This window comes from Pteronotus mesoamericanus, unplaced genomic scaffold (genome assembly GCF_021234165.1).
Source record: "Pteronotus mesoamericanus isolate MK-2021 breed Mesoamerican mustached bat unplaced genomic scaffold, CSHL_Meso_final contig_32, whole genome shotgun sequence".
Classification (NCBI taxonomy): domain Eukaryota; kingdom Metazoa; phylum Chordata; class Mammalia; order Chiroptera; family Mormoopidae; genus Pteronotus; species Pteronotus mesoamericanus.
In genome coordinates this window covers 5,684,868-5,704,915 of record NW_026555134.1, presented here as the reverse complement: position 1 = coordinate 5,704,915, position 20,048 = coordinate 5,684,868, and the positions used below count along the sequence as shown (strand labels likewise).

Here is a 20,048-nt window from a genome sequence, read left to right as displayed (position 1 = left end):
TGGAAAAATACACTTAATAAACTGAATACTTATATATTCAATAAATAATAAAACAATTAAAAAGTTTTAAAACAGATACAAGACTATTTTGATATTAAATTTTTCTTGTTAATTTTGGTAAGATTTTTAAAGAATCTATTTCATTTAAATTTTGCTATTTGTTTTCTTTATGTATCATTTCTTTAATATAATCCTTAATTCATCCTTTCCTGCTTTGTTGTTACATAAAGATAAATTTTATTATTACATTTTTTCTTTGTTAGATTTTGTATTATATATTTTCATGTGCTTTTTAGTTGTTACCCTAGAGATTTCAGTATGGACTATTGAGTTATTCACTTTAATGACTTTAATCACTTCTAGAATAATGCAAAACCAACAATTTACTACTTTTTCAGCCATGTCTCTTCCTACTCCACATTTTAAAAATCACACTCCAGACAAACTAAACAATAGCTGAAATTCTTAGTTACACTTTATGCTCTCACCTCTCTGTACCATTCCTGTGACAATTATTTTCTGCCTGCCTACCTGATGTCTTCCTATGTCTGCTGAAAAGTCCCACATCATTGAGACATCCTCTGTCCTCCTCAAGTAGTAAGTGCATTAATTTCATTTATCCATTCATTCATTTCACACGTATTTTGGGGGAAAACCCATGTTATAAGTACTACACTAATGGTTCCTGACCCAAAGATGCCAACACACAATCCTATTCCTCAATGATCTTATAGATTATTACATTTGTATTTTAAATCACAATTATCTGTGGTTTTTACTTTTTTCTCTTAAACATGATACCAAAGGCAATAACTGTGATATTCATCATTGAATCTCCTGCCCATATGTTTCAGAACAGATGCTTGCTATATGAGCTTGAATAAATAAACGAGTATCTTAAATTCCAGGGGGTAATATGCCTGAACCCTATCACTTCATTATTTGAATACCACTCAAACATTTTATTAAGTATGTGCTATGTAGCAGGCGTGCTTTTAGGTTCTGAACAGCAATAAGTTCCTGCTTTTATAGAGCTTACATCCCAATGGGGAGATAGTCAATTAATAGGTAAAAACATAAAATTAAAATTGTAAGCAATATATGGTGAAAATGAAGTGGATTTGCAAAATAAAATAGTACACAGAGAGCCAGGTATGCTGGTTTAAGATGAGTTGATCATGAAAAATCTCTCCAAGAAAACTATGTTAGTGAAAAGGCCTAACTATATAGATTCTTGACTGTTCTTACAGCTTTTCTTCAAGAACCCTCAGGAAAAGTGTTAAAACACTGATTTCCTTGTGTTATTCTTGTACTTTAATCACTTCTAAGAAAGTTTAATTACCTTAAACTGCTTGTCACTAGATTTTTTTTTCCTCTAACTAAAACGTCTTTTATCTCTCGGTATTCCATTTTATAAGATCTCAATCTATGTAGATTGATTTATTAATTATTTTCCTAACAGCCATTTCAAAATTCTTTTTTTTTTAAATTTAGCAAAATTTATTTTTTTTTTTTGTTGGCTGATTTACTTATTTATTTTTTAAGTATATTTTATTGATTATGCTATTACAGTTGTCCCATTTTTTTCTCCCCTATATTCCCCTCCGCCCTGCACCCTCCCTCCCACCTGCATCCCCCCCCTTAGTTCATGTCCAGAGGTAGTACATATAAGTCCTTTGGTCTTTCCATTTCCTATACTGTTCTTTTTTTTTTTTTTAATTAATTTATTTACTTTTTAAATACATTTGTCTCTGCCTTCCCCCCACCTCTTTCCCTTGCCCCCTCCCACCTTCCCTCCCTCAGCTCTTCCCCTTTGGTTTTGTCCATGAGTCCTTGCTATATGTTCCTTGACTTTCCCCTTCCCTTCCCTTTCCCTGCCCCCCCCTTCCCTCTTGTCTCTGTTGATTTCTTTTCCTCTCAGTGTTGCTGGTCATATTTTCCTTGCATCTTTGTATTGTTGGTTAGGTTCCGCTTATAGGTGAGATCATATGGTATTTGTCTTTCGCCCCCTGGCTTATTTCAAAATTCTTATTGGTACAAACTCATTCACCTCCATTCTTTCTTGTAGTTTCCCCAGCCCAAGACTCTTCAAAATAGTGTAAATGACTCATTATCTTTCAACTTTGAGCTGAAAACTCACTTTTTCTAGTTGGAGTTTTCAAGTTGTATAAAGTTCATCAGTTTGCTATAATTTTGAAACTCTTACAGGGTTTGTCATTTAGTTCATTCGCTTCCACAAATATCATGTTTCTTTTTCACAACTGTTTTACAGATTTTCCCCGTCTTACTCACTTGGGCTGCTATAACCAAATACCATAGACCAGGTGGTACATAAACAACAGAAATATATTTCTCACAGTTATGGAGAGTGGGGAGTCCAAGTTCAAAGTCCTGGAAGATTTGGTGTCTGATAAGGACCTACTTCCTGATTCATAGATGACTGGCTTCTCTCTATTTCCTCACATGGTAGAAGGGCAGGAAGCTTTCTGGAGTCTCTTTCATAATGGCACTAATCCCATTCATGAGTTCTAATCCTTCATAACCTGGTCACCTCTCAAAGCCCTCACCCCCAAATGCCCTCACCTTGGGAATTAGGATTTCAGCATATGGATTTTGCGGTGATAGAAATATTCAGTCTATACCCCTATATATTCTTAATCAGAGTCTACTTCTAGTTTTTTCAGGCCTGGGTTCAAACTATACACTTTTCACTTGCACTAACCAGTGGTACATATATTTGATAATCAATATACATTAAAAATGAAAATTATAACAGTCTATATGATTATAAGATTAGATAGTCATTTATCTAATACCAGGTGTACTTTGAGAAAATTAACTTAATTTCCATATTAAATTCTAGTATATCCTTGAATACATATAATATCAGAGACAAACTTACAGGATTTAGCAATTGTCTCCTTAATACCTATACATACATTTAGATATAGTATCTAATTTTTATATTTTGAGTCTTTAAAATGGTTCACTTTACCTCTCATACTATTTCAAATATAGCACACAGTGCACTATTTCTTAGATTTAAAGTATTGATTTGAACTATAATTGATAACAATTAGTTATATTAGAATTTTTAAAATATTAAATAGGTAAATCTGTAGACTAAGATCACTCTAAAGACCTTTGAATAATATCATTTTTTCAACATACACATTTTCATCATTTGTTTGGATATTTTCTTTTTGCTTTGTTATTTTACAAAAGGAATGTCAAAGTGCATGAAGTTTTCTAGGCCCTGTATTACTGCATAATAAACTTTAAGAAGAGTTGGTAGCATTTGCAGTAAAAACTGCAAGCTTTGTACATAAGAACACAAAATTTTAAAACGTATTTTCAGAACTGCAATGAAGAAATTTCCATTCTTTCATCATTGGTGATTCACATAGTTGGTTTTATAACTTTAGGGAATCTCTCATTCATTTCAAAAGCTTTGTCTCAGAAGATTTATCAATCTGAAGACTATAAACTGTAAAAAGAAAATGAATTTCCCTTTGATTGACAGATGCTTTAATGGATGTGTAGCTTTAAAATTTTATATTTGTGGCCTGAAAAGTAGCTGAATCTGAAACCTCAGCATTAAACATATCTCTACAAAAATAATGGAAACAAAGCCTCAGATGTTTATACTTATTTCGCTTAAGACACATAAATTTAAAAATAAAAATTTATTGAAGAAAGTAAAGATCAGTATGCAATATGACTTTCTTTTTTATTAAATAGGATTATGGAGTGGCCTAACAATCCAGCTCACACCAAAGAATACATAAGGTCTTTAGCTAATTTGGCCACGCATGGGAGAGAGGTGCAGGTCTTTACAAGTTTTCCAGGTTTGATGGCTAGTGGCTGATTGTGGAAATGCTTATTGAAAATGTCACTCTCTTTTTTGTTTACTTACATGTAACATGGGTAGAACAATGTTTCAAAGTGTTGAACAAAACATGTATATAAAATGATTTAACATGGTATTTGGTGTAGAGTGGATGCTCAAAAATTAGCTGTTATGCAAATGAAATTTCTCACACTTATTTATTTTGTATTTAATTTACAAAAGTGAGTGGCATTTTTTCCTAAGAAATCAAAACAAGGAAACAGGCAAGATCTACTATTTTTCTTTTTTGATGCCCAAAATGAAACAGTTAATTTTGTTTGTTGGTTTTTCTCCATTTAAATTGGAGAGATTTTTAGTCTGCTTCTGGAGCATATAATTTCTTATTAGTCCCTAAATGTTTCATCTTGGCTGTCAGCTCTACTGAGGTTAATGTCATTAGGGCAGAAGGCAAGGTGAAAGAAAAGCTTTCATTTCTATATGAGAGAATACTGCTATAGAAGCCAAATTGACTAAAAACATCAAAGCCAAATTGACTAATGACATCAACATTAGTCTGAAAATTTTGAGTAATTAAAAACAAAATATCACAAAGTCAAAACTTAATAAAGTGAAAAGTGTAAATCTCTAAAATTTTTGAAAAAGAATTTGGTAAAATTTGTTCTATTTATGATAAACAACCTTTAGTTAATAGGCACTAAAAAGGTCTTTTCTTAACATGCCAAGTTATATACATACACACACACTCAGAAACAAATATTCAGTACACAACTTACATTTTCAATGTTTAGCAGAAATCTCTTTAAAGTCATTACCTGAGTAATGCCTGTTGACACCAATGTTATTTGTTGTTAACTATAGAATTAAACAAGAAATCTGACACATGGTACCCATGAAGAAAAATGTAAGAGGAGGGAATAAATATTATTTGAAATAAAATAATGCATACCTTGAAAATACCTGAGATAAATATATATATAAACTATATACATATATTAGAAAAAATGAGTTCAGTAATGTAACTAGTTGACAAATAGGCATATAAATGAATAACTTTAGTGTGTGAAAGAAAGGACAGTGAAGGAAAACATACCTAGTAAAAGTTAACAAAAATGCATAGGACTTAAATAAAGAAAATTGTGTAAAATTTCACTGACATCCAAGGGAAAGAGCCTTGAAAAATTAAGATATATAAAAATCTCACTTATTCAAAGGTGAACAAATAAATTAATGTAATTCCAAAATAAAACCCAAATGGTCATTTAATTAAATGGTAAAAGGAGTCTAAAGTTTACATAGAAAAATAAACGGGATAATAGTCTGAAAAAGAATATAGCGAGTGAAAAGACTCTGCAAAATACCAAATTGTGTTAGTGCCACAGTGTTACAAGGTAAAAATTGACAGAAAAGAAAAACAAATTTTTGTGGACGTTCCTAAATATTCACAGAAATAGTGCAAAAAATTTGTGTGTGGCATTTTAAGGCAGCAAAGGAAAAGACAAATTATTCATTAAATGCCATTCCTACACCTACCTAACCATTTGTGAAAAAAATAAATATGAGACTTTTCTCATTTCTCACACAAAAATAAGTACCAGATGGTTCAAAAATTATAATGGATTAAATAAAATAAAATATTAGTTAAACTCTGAGTTCATGGATGAATTTAAACAATAATATTGGAATGAAAAAGAACTTATTTATAATATAGCATGTAAATAAGAAGCAATGAAAGAAAAAACAAAATCATGTGGATGGAAAAAATCTTAGATCTATCTTGATCAACTCTGATGAATTTGTCTTTTAATCAGTGCTAAATTTAGACGACTGACATTCAAAGTGATTACTGATATTGTTTAATAGCCACCATATTTTTTACCGTTTTCTATTTGTTGCCCTTGTTCCTGTTCTGTTTTTTGTTTTTGCTATTTTTCTGCCTTTTACTGTTTTAATTGGGGATTTTATATTATTTTCTCTCCTTTCTTAGCATATCAGTTACACTTATTTTTCATTTTTAAATGGTTGCCCTAGAGTTTGTAATATACAATTTCAACTAATCCAAGTTCGTTTCCAAATAATGCTACATTGCTTCACATGTAATATGAATGAATACCTTATAATATCAAATAACAAAATAAGCTTAATTCCTTTCTCCCATTTCCTATATCACTATTGTCATTTATTTCACTTTTATATAAGCATACATAAGTGTATATGTATACTATATACCCTTATATACATAAGCATATATAATCTAATACGTTTGTATTAATTGAGCAAATTTTAACAGCAATTAAGAGTAAGAAAAATAAAAGTCTCTGTTTTTATTTTACCTTCCCTTATTCTTTCTTCAGTGTTTGCCCTTCTTTATGTGGATTCAAGATTCTGACCTATATTATTTTCCTTCTCTCTAAAGCTTTCTTTCGACAATTCTTACAAGGCAGGTCTACTGACAACAAATTTCCTCAATATTTGTTTGTTTGAATAAGTCTTTACTTCTTTACTTTTAAAGGATAATTTTGTAGGGTACAGAATTATAGGTTGGTGTTTTTATTTTTTCTCTCAACTATTTATTCAAGTCCATTCTTCCCTTGCCTGTATCGTTTCTGAGGATAAGTCTGGTATAATTCTTTGCTCCTCTGTAGGTTAGATTTTTTTTCTTTGGCTTCTTTTTTTTATTTTTAATTAATTTATTTACTTTTTAAATACATTTGTCTCTGCCTTCTCCCCACCTCTTTCCCTTGCCCCCTCCCACCTTCCCTCCCTCAGCTCTTCCCCTTTGGTTTTGTCCATGAGTCCTTGCTATATGTTCCTTGACTTTCCCCTTCCCTTCCCTTTCCCTGCCCCCCCCTTCCCTCTTGTCTCTGTTGATTTCTTTTCCTTTCAGTGTTGCTTCTTTAAGTATTTTTTTCTTTATCTTTTATTTCTTTACTTTGAAAATGACATGTTTAGGTGTAGCTTTGTTGTTATTTGGCATTTATGCTGTTTGGTGTTCTCTCAACTTGGATATGTGGCATGGTATCTGACATTAATTTGGGTAAATTTTCAGTCATTGTTTCCAATATTTCTTCTGTTCCGTTCTCTCTTTCTCCCCCTTCTGTTACTCCTATTACATGTATGTTATACTTTTTGTAGTTGTCCTGAAGTTCTTGGATATTCTGTTCCAATGGTCTTTTTTTCTGTTTGCTTTTTGTTTTAGACTTCTAATAGTATATCCTCAAGCTCAAAGGTTATTTCCATAGCTGTGTCCTGCCTACTAATAAGCCCACCAAAGGCATTCTTTATTTCTGTTACAATGTTTTTTATCACCAGCATTTCTTTTTTTGGGGGGGTTTTAGTTTTCGTTTTGTTTTTGGTTTTGGCTTTTTTTTTTTTTGGCTGTTTCATAGAACTTCCATCATTCTGTTTACATTGCTGATCTGTTCTTACATGCTATTTTCTTTCCCATAGAGCCCTTAGTGTATTAACCATAACTGTTTTATATTCCCAGTTTGATAATTCCAACATTCCTGCCACATCTAGTTCTGATGTTTGCTCTCTGTCTTCAAATCATGTTTTTCTGCTGTTTGGTATGCCTCGTGACTGTTCTTCGCAGGTGGACATGATGTGCTGGGTAAAATGAATTACTATAAATAGGCTAGTAATGTGAGGATAAGGCGTGGAGAGGGACAGTGTTCTCTATAGGGTTATGATCAGGTTTTTGGTGCACCCATGCCTCTGGCCTGTGAACTTCATAACATTTTCTCATGTTTTTTTCCTCCCACCTTTGGTTGGATGGGATAGCTCAAATGGGCTGAATCTGGATTTTTCTCTTCTCCCACCTCAATTATGCTTTGATAAAGGTCCAACAGCTGGGGCTCAGGTTAACTAGTTTCTCCTGAGGAGAGGCCTTATTAAGAGGCAGAGTGTTGTTGGACCTACTCCAAAATGGCTCCTTTTCTCCTTCCCTTACTGGAATCACGGGAGGGGTTTCTCCTCCGTGTTTACTCTTTGAGCCTGGCTGAGCTTCTAGAGGTAAATCTCACAAAAGTATCGGAGTCCCTTAACGCTAGGTACCTTCGATTGGAACGTTTAACTCTCAGACTTGTCTGCTCTGAGCCTCCAGCAATGTCAATGACTTCAGATTTTTCTGTCCTGGCACCAGTTCCCAAGCCACTTCCATTCCTGACTCCATGTCTGGTAAGCCTCAACTTCCTGTATTTTCCGGTCTGTTCTTCTGATTTTGGGGGCAGCAATTTGCCCTGTGTTTTTGCCTCTCTTTCAGATCCAAGAAGAGTTCATTTTTCAGTCTGTTCAGCTTTTTACTTGTTGTTAGGGTGAAGTCGTAAGTTCCATGCATGGAGAACTAGAAAGAAGTCTTAAATTAGTTTCAATTAAGTAAAAAAATATTTGCAACATATGTATTTAACAGAACTTTAGTAAGCAAAGTAAATTTTGTTTTCTATAAACATACAAGTTGTTCTTTAAAAACTGAACAATCACTTAGCAATGTAAGAAATACAAGTGATAAATATATAAAGTTATTAATTTCATTAGTAATCAAGACAAATTAAAGTATGAATAACATATATTTCAGCAGCACATTTCAAAATTATTATCCAGTCCTTCTGAGGATGAGTGAAAGCTATCATACTTACTCTGAAGATATTCTGGCATTTCTGTTTGTAGGAATTGCACTCTCTTCTCCAAAACTACATATTTAGGAATATATAAAAAGATGTTCATTTCAACATTGTATTTAATAGGAAAACTTAAAAATAAAGTATTTTCAGTGGAACAGTATAAACTGGAATACAATAGAATAATATTAATCATTGGAAGTATATGAAAAGATAGATTTTTCATACACTTAGATAAAATCAAATTATGAAGCTGCATGTATATTAGAATGCAAATGTTAAGGAACATACACTGAAAACCTATCTTTTTTTCCTAAATAAAATAATATGGTATAACAAAATCTTAATGCTATAGCCTTCTGTAGAGCATAAAACAGGCAACTAAAGAAATATATACTCCCAAGTTGTATTATCTGTGTTAGAAAGTGGAATAGTTTTTATACAGATGATGATCCTATTTTCTTTTCTCCTGCTAGGGAAAGGTGAACATGGGAAACCTTACCCCCTCACTGAAGAGGACCATGATGACTCGGCTTACAGGGAAAATGGCTTCAATATCTTTGTCAGCAACAATATTGCTCTAGAGAGGTCGCTGCCCGATATTCGTCATGCTAAGTGAGTATCAGTGGATTGGTTTTCTTTTGTTTGTCTATTTTGCTTTATTGTGTTTAATGTGTATCACAGTGAGACATGTGACCAAAAATTTTTCCCTAATACTTTTATTTAAAAAACTTTTATGTTTTATGTTTGATTTAAAGCAGAATATTCTTTAAAATTTCAGAGGATAACTAGTCACTCTCTAAAACTTAAAACATGCTTTTGTCATTGAGTTGACTGTATTATTTCCATTTTAAATGACATGTTTTAAGAGAATATCCATAATGTTATATTTGTTCATGTAAATTTTGAAGCAGGTTTTTTTTCTGGTGATTAGTGCTATCAAAATGTCTGCATATATTATGTTCTGTGTGCTTTCTATCAACTCCTTTCTCACACCAGCCATATACACAGCCATTATAGTTACATCTCCCATGAAGTATGTCTAAAATAAATGTATCCATAGTTCAAAGGTAGTGGTTGTTGCTCAATTATCTGTCACTTTATGAATTACTTGTGGCTTGTCAATTGACAGTGAGTTCAGTTTTTACTGAATTATAGCTAAGTATTATAGTGTAAATGGAAACAAGAATAATATGACATTTAGCTACTTGAAATCCCTCTTCTTTCTGTCCACACCTATTTACTCCTAACATTGCTTAACCTACTCTTTTCCCCCTACTCTGTTATTGTTTTCTTGATGCGTATACAATGCCAAAAGTATTCCAGGAATGTAGAATGTGATCAGAATTTGAAGTTGTAGAATTGCCATACATATTTGAGAAATCTATCCAACTTATATTAATATGCTTACTTCTTCCCCACCTCATTTTTCCTTTGGCAACACTGTTATAAGAGAAAGAAAATCTGAGAAAATAAAATGAAGGCAACTAATAAAAATAGGAATAGGAATCCAAATTAAACCAATAATGTACAGTAAATAAAACTCTTAATTTTGTGCAAGAATAATTAACCCTTGAAAAAATTATGATTTGGGGGACCATTTTTCATTGCCCTATAGTGCCTTTATAAATTTACTTTAAAATATAAAAGAATTACTGGTTTCCTCCTCAGGTTTTATGTGAACTTGCATTTCCCAACATTGTTAAGCAGAGGATTAATATGAAGAACAAATCAATTTTTCCCTAAACTGAATGCTTTATATGTGAGTTTAGACCTTCCAGCTAGCCAAATTATTCCCAGGTTACCTGAAATTATCTACAGTAATTCCCACTGACCGAGAACGCTTCTAGTTATGAGAAATTTTAATACCTAATTGCACACCATCAAAGATGAATTAAATTGCATTGTTGGCATAATAAATATGCTCAGAGAGTAATTTCCATCCACCTCCTCTCCCACCCCCACACTTCCAATCTTTTATTGTGTGTTCAGGTGGAAAGAATTGCAGATGGGGAGAGTGCAAAAAATCACTAAAGTCAAAATACAGTTTGTATTCCCATTCTTCTCAGAGTGTATTTTTAGTGTAACTACCATCTTTTGAGAAGATATTCTTAGGCAATAATGGAAAAGATAATTTAAAAATGGAAGAAAAAATACTTTAACATTTTATTAGAGTCACTCAGTTTACAGAACCAAAGGGCATTATCCTAAATATTAGGGAATAAAAATTTGACTCAAATATGTTCTGTGACCATATTTTAACTTTACTGATTATGGGTATCTAGTAGGACAAATACCTAGTAGATAAGATTCAAGATAAGAATTATAAAGCATATGTTTAGAATACAAAATACATATAAAATAGGGAAAGAAAAAACAATGAAGGATGGATGGCCTGTAAACTGATAATCTTATGTCTGAATATATTGTTAGCAGGGTAAGATTTAAGAATATTTAAGTAAATATTACTCCCTAGATATGAATAAGTTAATCAGCAGTTACTCCCTCAAACATGGTATAAATAATGTGTGTAAGATGAAATTTTATCTATAAAAAGAGAAAGTGCATGAGGTTAGGATACAACAGAGCCATGTGTAGATGAGAGTTGAGGTAGAGTCTGCAGAGGATCCAGGTGAATGCATCATTGATATTAGGCTAACTTTTTTGCTGTTATAAAGAAACGCATATTTATACAGGTACAATTGATGCACATACACATTAATTAAGGTGCACTTATAAGGTGGCTGAGTAACTGGGATATTTTTGAATTAGCTTTTCATTTGACTTTCCTTTTACATTTTACTTATATTCCCAAGATACGAATAGTTTTAGCTTTTTGACTTTGGCAATAAATAAGGTATTGAATGTTGAGAGAAATTTCTGTGATATCTCAAGTCTTGAGAAAAGGTAGGTGAATTTTTACATCCTCTTGTAGTATATGATTGATTTCAGCAGTTTTAGTTATATTAGACCAATACAGTTCACCCTTGAACAGTGTGCAAGTTAGGGGTCCTTTTTGCAGTTGAAAATCTACATGAAACTTTTTACTCCTCCCAAGTTTAACTAATAGCCTATTGTTGACTGGAAAACTTACAGATAACATGAAAAGTCAATTAATATATAATTCATATGTTCTATGTGCTATATACTATACTCACAATAAAGTCAGCTAGAGAAAAGAAAATATCATTAAGAAAATCATAAGGAAGAGAAAATACATTTATAATACTGAATGTATTTACTGAAAAAACAATCTGCTTGCATTGGACCCAGACATTTCAAACCCATGTTGTTTAAAGGACAACTGTGTATCACAGTCCTGCTCCCTGTACATTTCAGAGCCTAATGATAAATTGTCCCAGAAATGGTTTAGAATGAAAATACTGCCTTTTTATTGGTAATATTCCATTGGTGGGCATAGTTTAGATGTGGGCCAAGTGTGATCTCTAAAGGTAAACTCCAGAATGAATCACACTCAGCTTCAAGTCATAGACACTACTAGATGACACAAGGACAATTGTAGAGCATAAGGCATGGGTGGCAGAGGTATATGTCTGATCTCTGCCCACAAGCAGATTCCAGAACAGAAAGAGGGAGGAGGAGCTGAGCCAAGCATGGTAAGCTCCGTAACTCAGACTCATCCTTTCTCCTGGAAAGAATGTATATGTAGGTGGGAAGAGGCCAGCAGTGTTAATCTAGTGACTGCTTCCCTGTCTGAGAATCTCCATTGAGAGGAACGGCATCTCCTCTCTAGATGAATAGTGCACAATATCTATTTTGTATATAAGGAGAAAAGACATTTCTCAGCATATACAGACTTTTGAGTCAATTTTTAAAATGTCAGTGCCTTACTGTCTAAACATTTCTGCTTTCTGGAAATAGTGTTAGATAATAATTCTAAAAATTTTGACTTCCATAACTAGCATTACAGTGCTGAACAAATTGATTTTCATTTTGAATTTTTTATTTACACTTCAAAGTGGAGATACTCACTTTATTCGTGTCTCTGTTCATATACTAAGATTACTGAAGTTGAGACCAGGTTTACCAAATCAGTTACAGCATGGTATATTCAGTTATCTTTTTTCCTTCATATGATAATCTTTCTGATTTCCTTCCTTCTCTTCCAATTTTACCATGAAGATATAAATCATAATAAGACAAGCTAAACTATAATTTTGAATTGTAAAAACAATTAATTTTTTGAATCAATTTTGACTTTGAGGAAAATAAATATATGTGTCCAAATTCTTTTAACTATGAATTAGTGAATATGTTTACAATGATTTTTTTAGATTTTATGCAAAATACAAAAGTATTATTTGACTGTTTGGACACTTGTCTATTGAATGTGAGGAAGCATTCACACAAGTATTTGAATGTAACCACCCCAAAATGTTCATTTTTTAAAATCTCTATTTAAAAAACTACATAGAACTTTGAGGGACACTAGCTTCCTTTCATGTTTTTATTATTATTTACTTGTGAAGTCGATAAAGTATCTTCTTTCACCAAGTTTACAAATGAATTTTGAAGGAAACTAAGCTAAAACAACAGAGGGAGATGGGAAACATTTCCTTTGGATCAAATGCTCTGCCAGCCTAAGGTATGTCTAAATATGGCTATAGAAAGAAAAACAGTTATATCATTAGCCATATATTGGGGGAGGGATAATCAGAAACAACAGAGGGAAATAACTTTTCAAAATTTATATTCAAGTTAGTACCTTTCAATCATTTTTATGAGCTAGCTTATGCAAATTAGTATAGCCATCGGTACATTAGTATGTTCCTAAGGTCTCTTTCTTTGCCTGTTATTAAATCTGTCTCTAAAAGGTAATGCCAAAATGTATCTCGAGTGCACTTCCCTAAGTCTCAACTATATCCATTATCTTCTTTTAATTTCAATTTTAGAATAACCTCATAATTGGACCTTACACACTCGTTCTTACATTTTGCAAAGTAAGTAATAGTGAGCATTAAGAACTAAGGCAGATCATTTTATTCCCCCATCTTAAATACTTAAAAGACTGCCTATGGCCCTAAAAATAATAGTTCAGAAAACACTGACCTCTGCATTCTGATCTCTGCGTCACCTTCGACTTTTTCTCTTCCCTGTGTTCACTACACTTCTCCCATAATGCCACGATGAACACATAGCTGTCTGAACAATCATACCCTTTTGTTCCTTAGGACAGGCACAGAATATCACAGTACATTAAAGTGTTAATCCTATTGCCATATGAAATATTAACTTACAAATAAGATCCTGTGTATTATGTGACCAAATAGTGATTACTTCCCCTCAACAGGCACACACACTCAAGCACACTCACGTATACACAGCAGTCCAAACTAATTTATCAGGCCTGTCAAAGAAAAATAAATGACCAGTTATCACTCTTCTATCAACCCCAACTGACATGGCCAGATTAGAATGGGAAAACAGTGTGACTAAAACCAGCCATTGAAAATTGAATACGCTGACATTAAAACAATTATGTAAATTGGTGCTTGGAAATGACCTATACAGACAGGCTTTATAGTATGCCTGTCACTAGCCAGATGCCAAGCTGACATTTTATTCTGCTGCTATGGAGAAATGGGGCCAAGAGAACTTTAGCTGAACCACAATGGTTTTTGCATGAAATCATACAATGAAGAAAAATTCAAAGTAGTTTTCTCCCCTTTCTGAACGTAAGTGATTCCCTTGAGAAGATTAAAAACTTTTTTTTTTTTTTTTGGTTTACTAATTACAATATACTTAGCTATTCTGATAACCTTGTTTAGGAAGTCTTTTTTAAAACATACTTCATAGAATTCCACTTCCTTTACTGCCATCTCTTATGAGTAAAGCCACTTCATAAGATTTTTGATAAACCAAAAGGCCATAAGTTAATTACTTACCTAATTAATTAATTAATTAATTCATGAAGTGTCCAAGGTGTTGACACCACTACTTGTAAATGTATCAAAAGGTAGTCTAAATGTACACCCAAAAAACCATTTTTGCTGTAGCTGTGAAGTCACAAATCGTATTTAAAATTGGTTTCCCTCCCACATATAGCTTAATGAAACTGACTGGAACTGAATTGGCATTTTTTTATCAGCATTTCAGAGAACTATAGTGATTACTATAAAATGGCATAAAAATTATAACTATTTAGAATGTGGACTCTAAGGCAAACTCAAAATAATGATTCCTGCATGTTTACTATCACCATTACTATGCAATAACGTTTTAACATATTCAGCATTATCTGAAATATGTTCCAAATTTTATTTGTCTCACATGAGAAATATATATTTCTTATTTTAATGGAAAGAATAAATGACAAAGAACACAAAGGGAAAGCACTCCACCTAGCAACAGCAGTGTACATATTCCTAAGTGTGCGTGGAACGTTCCATCAAGGTAGGCCATAACCTGGGTTATCCAACAAATACAGCAGATTTTATAAAATTGAAATCTTACAAGTATATTCTTTTATCATAATACAATTGGATTAAAAATTAACAAAAAAATAGCAAGGCAATTACTAAACATGTATACATGTAAAACATATTTTGATAAATGTTTCAAAAAGAAGTTTAATGGAAATTTGAAAATATTTTGAAATGAACAAAAATAAAACTTTTAAAAAATTTTATGTATTTCAAACAATTCATAGAATGGAACCTTTCTAACCTTCTATCATTCATTGCTTATAAAAATAAAGAACAAAGGCCTCAAATCAGTATTTCAAGACTTTACCTTAAGAAACTGGAAAAAGAGGAGCAAAATAAAGAGTCAATTTCTTATAGTAACTATGAAATTATCTTTACTTCCTTGCTTTTTTATAAACTTTTGCTTCATATATTTGGAAACTCTGTTATTAGGTGCATAAAACATTTTGTTTTGCCATGTATTTTTGATGAATTGATATCTTTACATGAAATGAACTTCTTTAGATGTAGAACCTTAAGTATTTTAATTTTTTTTGTCTACAAAGAAATCAAACCTTGTTAATTTTTCTTAAAATGCAGTCTAACAGTTTCCTTTATTTGAAAGAAGACAAAAGACTGAAATGGCTGAGTTTACTAGTCTTGTTCACCAAATATTTCTTTTTTAAATTAAAATATTTTACTTATTTTTAGACAGAAGGGAAGGGAAGGAGAAAGAGGGACAGAAACATCAATGTGTGGTTGCTTCTCATGCATCCCTTACTGGGGACCTGGCCCGCAACCCAGGCATGTACCCTGACCGGCAATCAAAACAGTAACCTTTTGGTTCACAGACCAGTGCTTAATCCACTGAGCCACACCAGCCAGGGCTGTTTGCCAAGTATTTCTGATGATGTTCCTTCTGGATCACATAGGTGATCACTTCCTGGGCTCCTGTGTTGTGAGACTAATTCTGACCAATGAGTTTTAAGCAGAAAGCATTTTGCCATTTTAGAGACAGACCACTTAATTGCCAGCTTGAGACTCAGCAGTGTTTTCATTTACCTCTGGCAGAGAGATGGACAGGCCAAAATGGTGGCTGTTTGCACTGACTACAGTGACCAGCAATACTCTGCCAACCAGGGGCGAATAAGCAGGAAAATTAAGAAAGAATATTTGTTGTTTTGAGCCATTGGGATTTGGCATTGGTTAGAAGTACAACATAACATCATGACTGATATGCCTAATATAAGTAGTACAAAAAAATTCAGTAAAACAAAGAAACAAAAAAGCCATGCATTAGATAAGTTAACAAAATGATCTAAGGATTAATAAATGCAAATACTTTCATCCAAACATTTTACTCAACTCTTGCAATCTAAGAGTTTCAATTTTTAAAGTGTGGGTTTTGTCATTGTATTTAAAACTAAATTTCAGCTTTACACAGTAAGGAAGAATATGTTGATGATGGTAAGAATGTGAAGGTCTTAAGGACCTCACGTGCTTTTTTACCCAAAAGCCCACATATAAATGTTGACATTGCAGCGTGAATAATAATATCTCTTTTAGAGAAAAAAATATATCACAAATGAGTCTCATACTTATTTTATATATCTGTAATTAAAGTTTATTTTTGGCCTATTCCTATTGTTAAACAACTTATTTGTGTGTGTGTGGGTGAAACCAATGGAATAAAGATAAACTAACTGTGTAAGTATGTTTAAAATAAACAAAGCACTTAAACTAAATATATTTTAAACCTCTCAGTTTACTAAATGCTGATAGAGAATGTCAGGAAATTATGCATTGTTTTGGGAAAATAGAAGCACATGAGAAATTTTCCATTGAAGTTTATTTTCATTATTGTAAGTGGATTAGAAGAATGTTTACAGCCTAATTCATGGGGGGCTTTTGCCCACTTTTACAGTGCCTTCATGATTTGTCATTTCTCTCAAGTAACTTTTTAAGAAAGTAAACTATTTGTTTTGTCTCTCAAGTTCATTTAAAATTTGAAGCTTTTTTAAAATCCATTTAGATAAATTGTTGCTTAACTAAGAGATGTCCTCATCTCTGAACCATTCCCAAATTCGAAGTTAATGTTATGCCAATGCTCATTTTAAAATAATGCAGCACTATGAAATGCAATAATTATAGGCATTTTCATTCATATTTCTGTAAACTTAATGCAACAAATGTTTTGATGTGTCTCTATTTTCTCTTTGTAATTTTGGTACGTATCTGTAACCATAAACATATAAATTGTTTTTTATTTTACTTATTTCTTCAACACAGTTCCATATGGCTGCACTGCCCTCATATTTAACAAATTTCCATTCTTATCTTGAGTTGAAGTTAATCCTAAAATACACAGTTTGCAGATTCTTAATAAAGTCCTGGTTATGCTTCAATATTTCTAACAATGCTGAGAAGCAGTCATCTGGACCCACAGCCTCACGATTCCAATGGCTGAGTTTGGGAGGGAATTCAATATCCTTTGCAGCAGGTTAAGAGCTAGAACGCTGAAATAGAATCCAATCAGATTAAACACTGTCACAAAGATGTTGCTTTGTGATCAGCACCCTCATTCTTTTCTGCCGGAACTATTGCAATCACTGTTCTGCCTGTGGTCCCTGCTGTCCTCAATGCATTGTCTGCCCTGCTGCCAGAGCCATATGCAAACGTGGCCTTGTCCTCCTCGTCATTGACGATATGTGAAATACTTCACATCAACTGCAGGCTAACGTCCAAATTCCTTAAAATATCTTTCAAGAGCCTACATGAGCTTCTTCTCAACATACAGACCTAATTTTTTCAGGCAAAATTAGTCATACTTCCTTTGGGCTTTCATTGTCTCAGTGCCATTTATTATATCACTTGTCTCATTTAAGTCTAATCATTTTATGTATCTGTCCACTGGTCTGTGTATCCTTAAGGGAAGAGACCCTAGCTTATTCGTTATTGTATCCTAAGTGTTTCTGACTTTTCATTGTGCAGTTCCTGTCTCTCCTAGTCCCATACCTCTTTACATAGACAACTTGACAGGTAAAATAATCACAAAACAACAGCATAATCAGAACAACAATTATGTTAGTACTTATATACCCTTGCTATTATCATATGTAATACTGTACTTAGTGCTTTGCATTGATTACCTAACTTAATTCTTGTTAACATTATGAAAAAGGTATTCTTTTTTTGCCCCTCCAGTGTCCCGCTGGAGAGACTAGTCATGCAAAAGTTAAATAACTCAGCCATTATAGTAAGTTCACAAGAACACATTTTAATGCAGTTTATACCTAGTATTTGAGGATACAAAAAAGGATAAGTAATTATTAAGAATGAATTTGAAAAGTAATTATTAATGAATTCCAGGAATGAGAGTAAATATTATGGGGTACAAGCTCTGGTTGGAGAAGTATTGGACAAAGTTTAGCTTTTAAATCTGTCTGATAACATAATGTGTAAAGAGCAATATAACAAATACTATAGTTCTGCATTTGACCTAGCTTTTTTCTTCCTTTGTCACCTCCAGTTGTAAGCACAAGATGTACCTGGAAAGACTGCCAAACACCAGCATCATTATCCCCTTTCATAATGAAGGTTGGACTTCACTCCTGCGGACCATACACAGTATAATTAACCGAACCCCAGAGAGTCTGATAGCAGAAATCATTTTAGTAGATGACTTCAGTGATAGAGGTAAGATACAGTTAATAATATTTTATCTGATTCTGTTGTCACCTACTCAAACATTACAGGATTAAAAAAGGCAGGAGATGATTGTGATGTTTCATTTTGATCCTATCTGAAAGATGATTACGACGTTTTGTCTATGCTATGATTTCATAAAATGTTGGCCAAATGCAAAGGAAACTGAATGAGAAGTTCTTGCTGTCATTTGGGGAGCTATAAGAAATTTGCGTTACATTCCTGTTGTAAGTTAGACAGGTGTTGGCAAAATGACTCAGATTCTACCTCCAGCTTCGAGACAAACACTGCGAAATATGTTACTGTAAGTATGCATGAGTAGTGAAATATTCGAGTATAACTATAAAATCTACTTCTGTTTCTGAAAAGTATGTACTCTATTATTTACAAGTATGATACATTCTCCAGGCTGTGCTTATGTTACTTCATAAATACTAAAAATTATACTGAAATACAAATATTTTTACATGGCAATTCTGCTATCTTATCATAACTGAACAGTAACAAAAAGATCTGGTATAACAGTATTAGAAAGTTTAACCTAAGTTTTAATAATTTAGCATTCCGATAAATAACTGGTTTTATAAGACAGGGAGATAAGCTATAGAAACTTTCCTGAGATTAGGACTTCATTAATTATATTTGGTCTAAATGTGGGGATTATTGATACTGCAGTAAAAATAATTCTATCTTGGTTGGCTGGTGTGAATGGAGGGGAGAAAACCTTTTCTAATGATCTTCATCTATTTGGGGAGATGATTTTCCACCTCATATTTCATTGTATGGAGCTCTGCTTAACAATGTTGTGTATCTGTAAGAAAGAACAGCAATAAAGTAGTTTGACTGTATATTATTCTGATGTCTCAAAAGAGGATACATCTAGAAATCACATGGGTTACTTGAAGTTTTGGAAATTTCATTTGTGGAAATAACCTCATTTTCTTCATAGTATTAGAAAATTCTGTAAAACTGCCTGGTGTGTTAATTTGCAGGTTTCTTTGAGAGAGTTCTTGTCTTCAGTGATTCACTTCAAATACTGATTCAGGATCTGTCTAATATTTATGTGTTGCTCTGGCTCGTGTGGATCAGTTAGTTGGAATGTCATCCCATACACTGAAAGGTTGCCGGTTCAATTCTTGGTCAGGGCACATACTTAGGTTGCAGATTCAATTTCTGATTAAGGTATGTACGGGAGGCAACTGATCAGTGTTTCTCACATTGATTTCTCTTCCCGCCCCCCCCCCCCCCGCCACCATATCTTCCCTTCACCTTTCTCAAAAAAAAAAAAAAAAAAAAGTGTTGAAGTTTATATGACAAAAATAAGGTTGTCCAACATTGTTCCATATAAATAAAAACTACAAACTTGGTGATTTAGATTGATTTCAAAGCAATTTTTGCCTTTCCTAGCTTTGAAAGATGTGCATTCAATACTACCTAATAATAAAGCCAGTT

The 20,048-nt window shown here is 32.9% G+C and overlaps 1 protein-coding gene across 1 annotated transcript in view; it reads left to right on the top strand.

The window, feature by feature from the left end:
* The window catches only part of GALNTL6 (polypeptide N-acetylgalactosaminyltransferase like 6), an 861,777-nt gene that overhangs the window by 349,987 nt on the left and 491,742 nt on the right, over positions 1-20,048 (top strand). The window contains exons 3-4 of the mRNA XM_054576052.1: positions 8,943-9,081; positions 18,421-18,587. Coding sequence (XP_054432027.1) covers positions 8,943-9,081; positions 18,421-18,587 — 306 coding nt within the window. The remainder of the gene's footprint in view (positions 1-8,942; positions 9,082-18,420; positions 18,588-20,048) is intronic.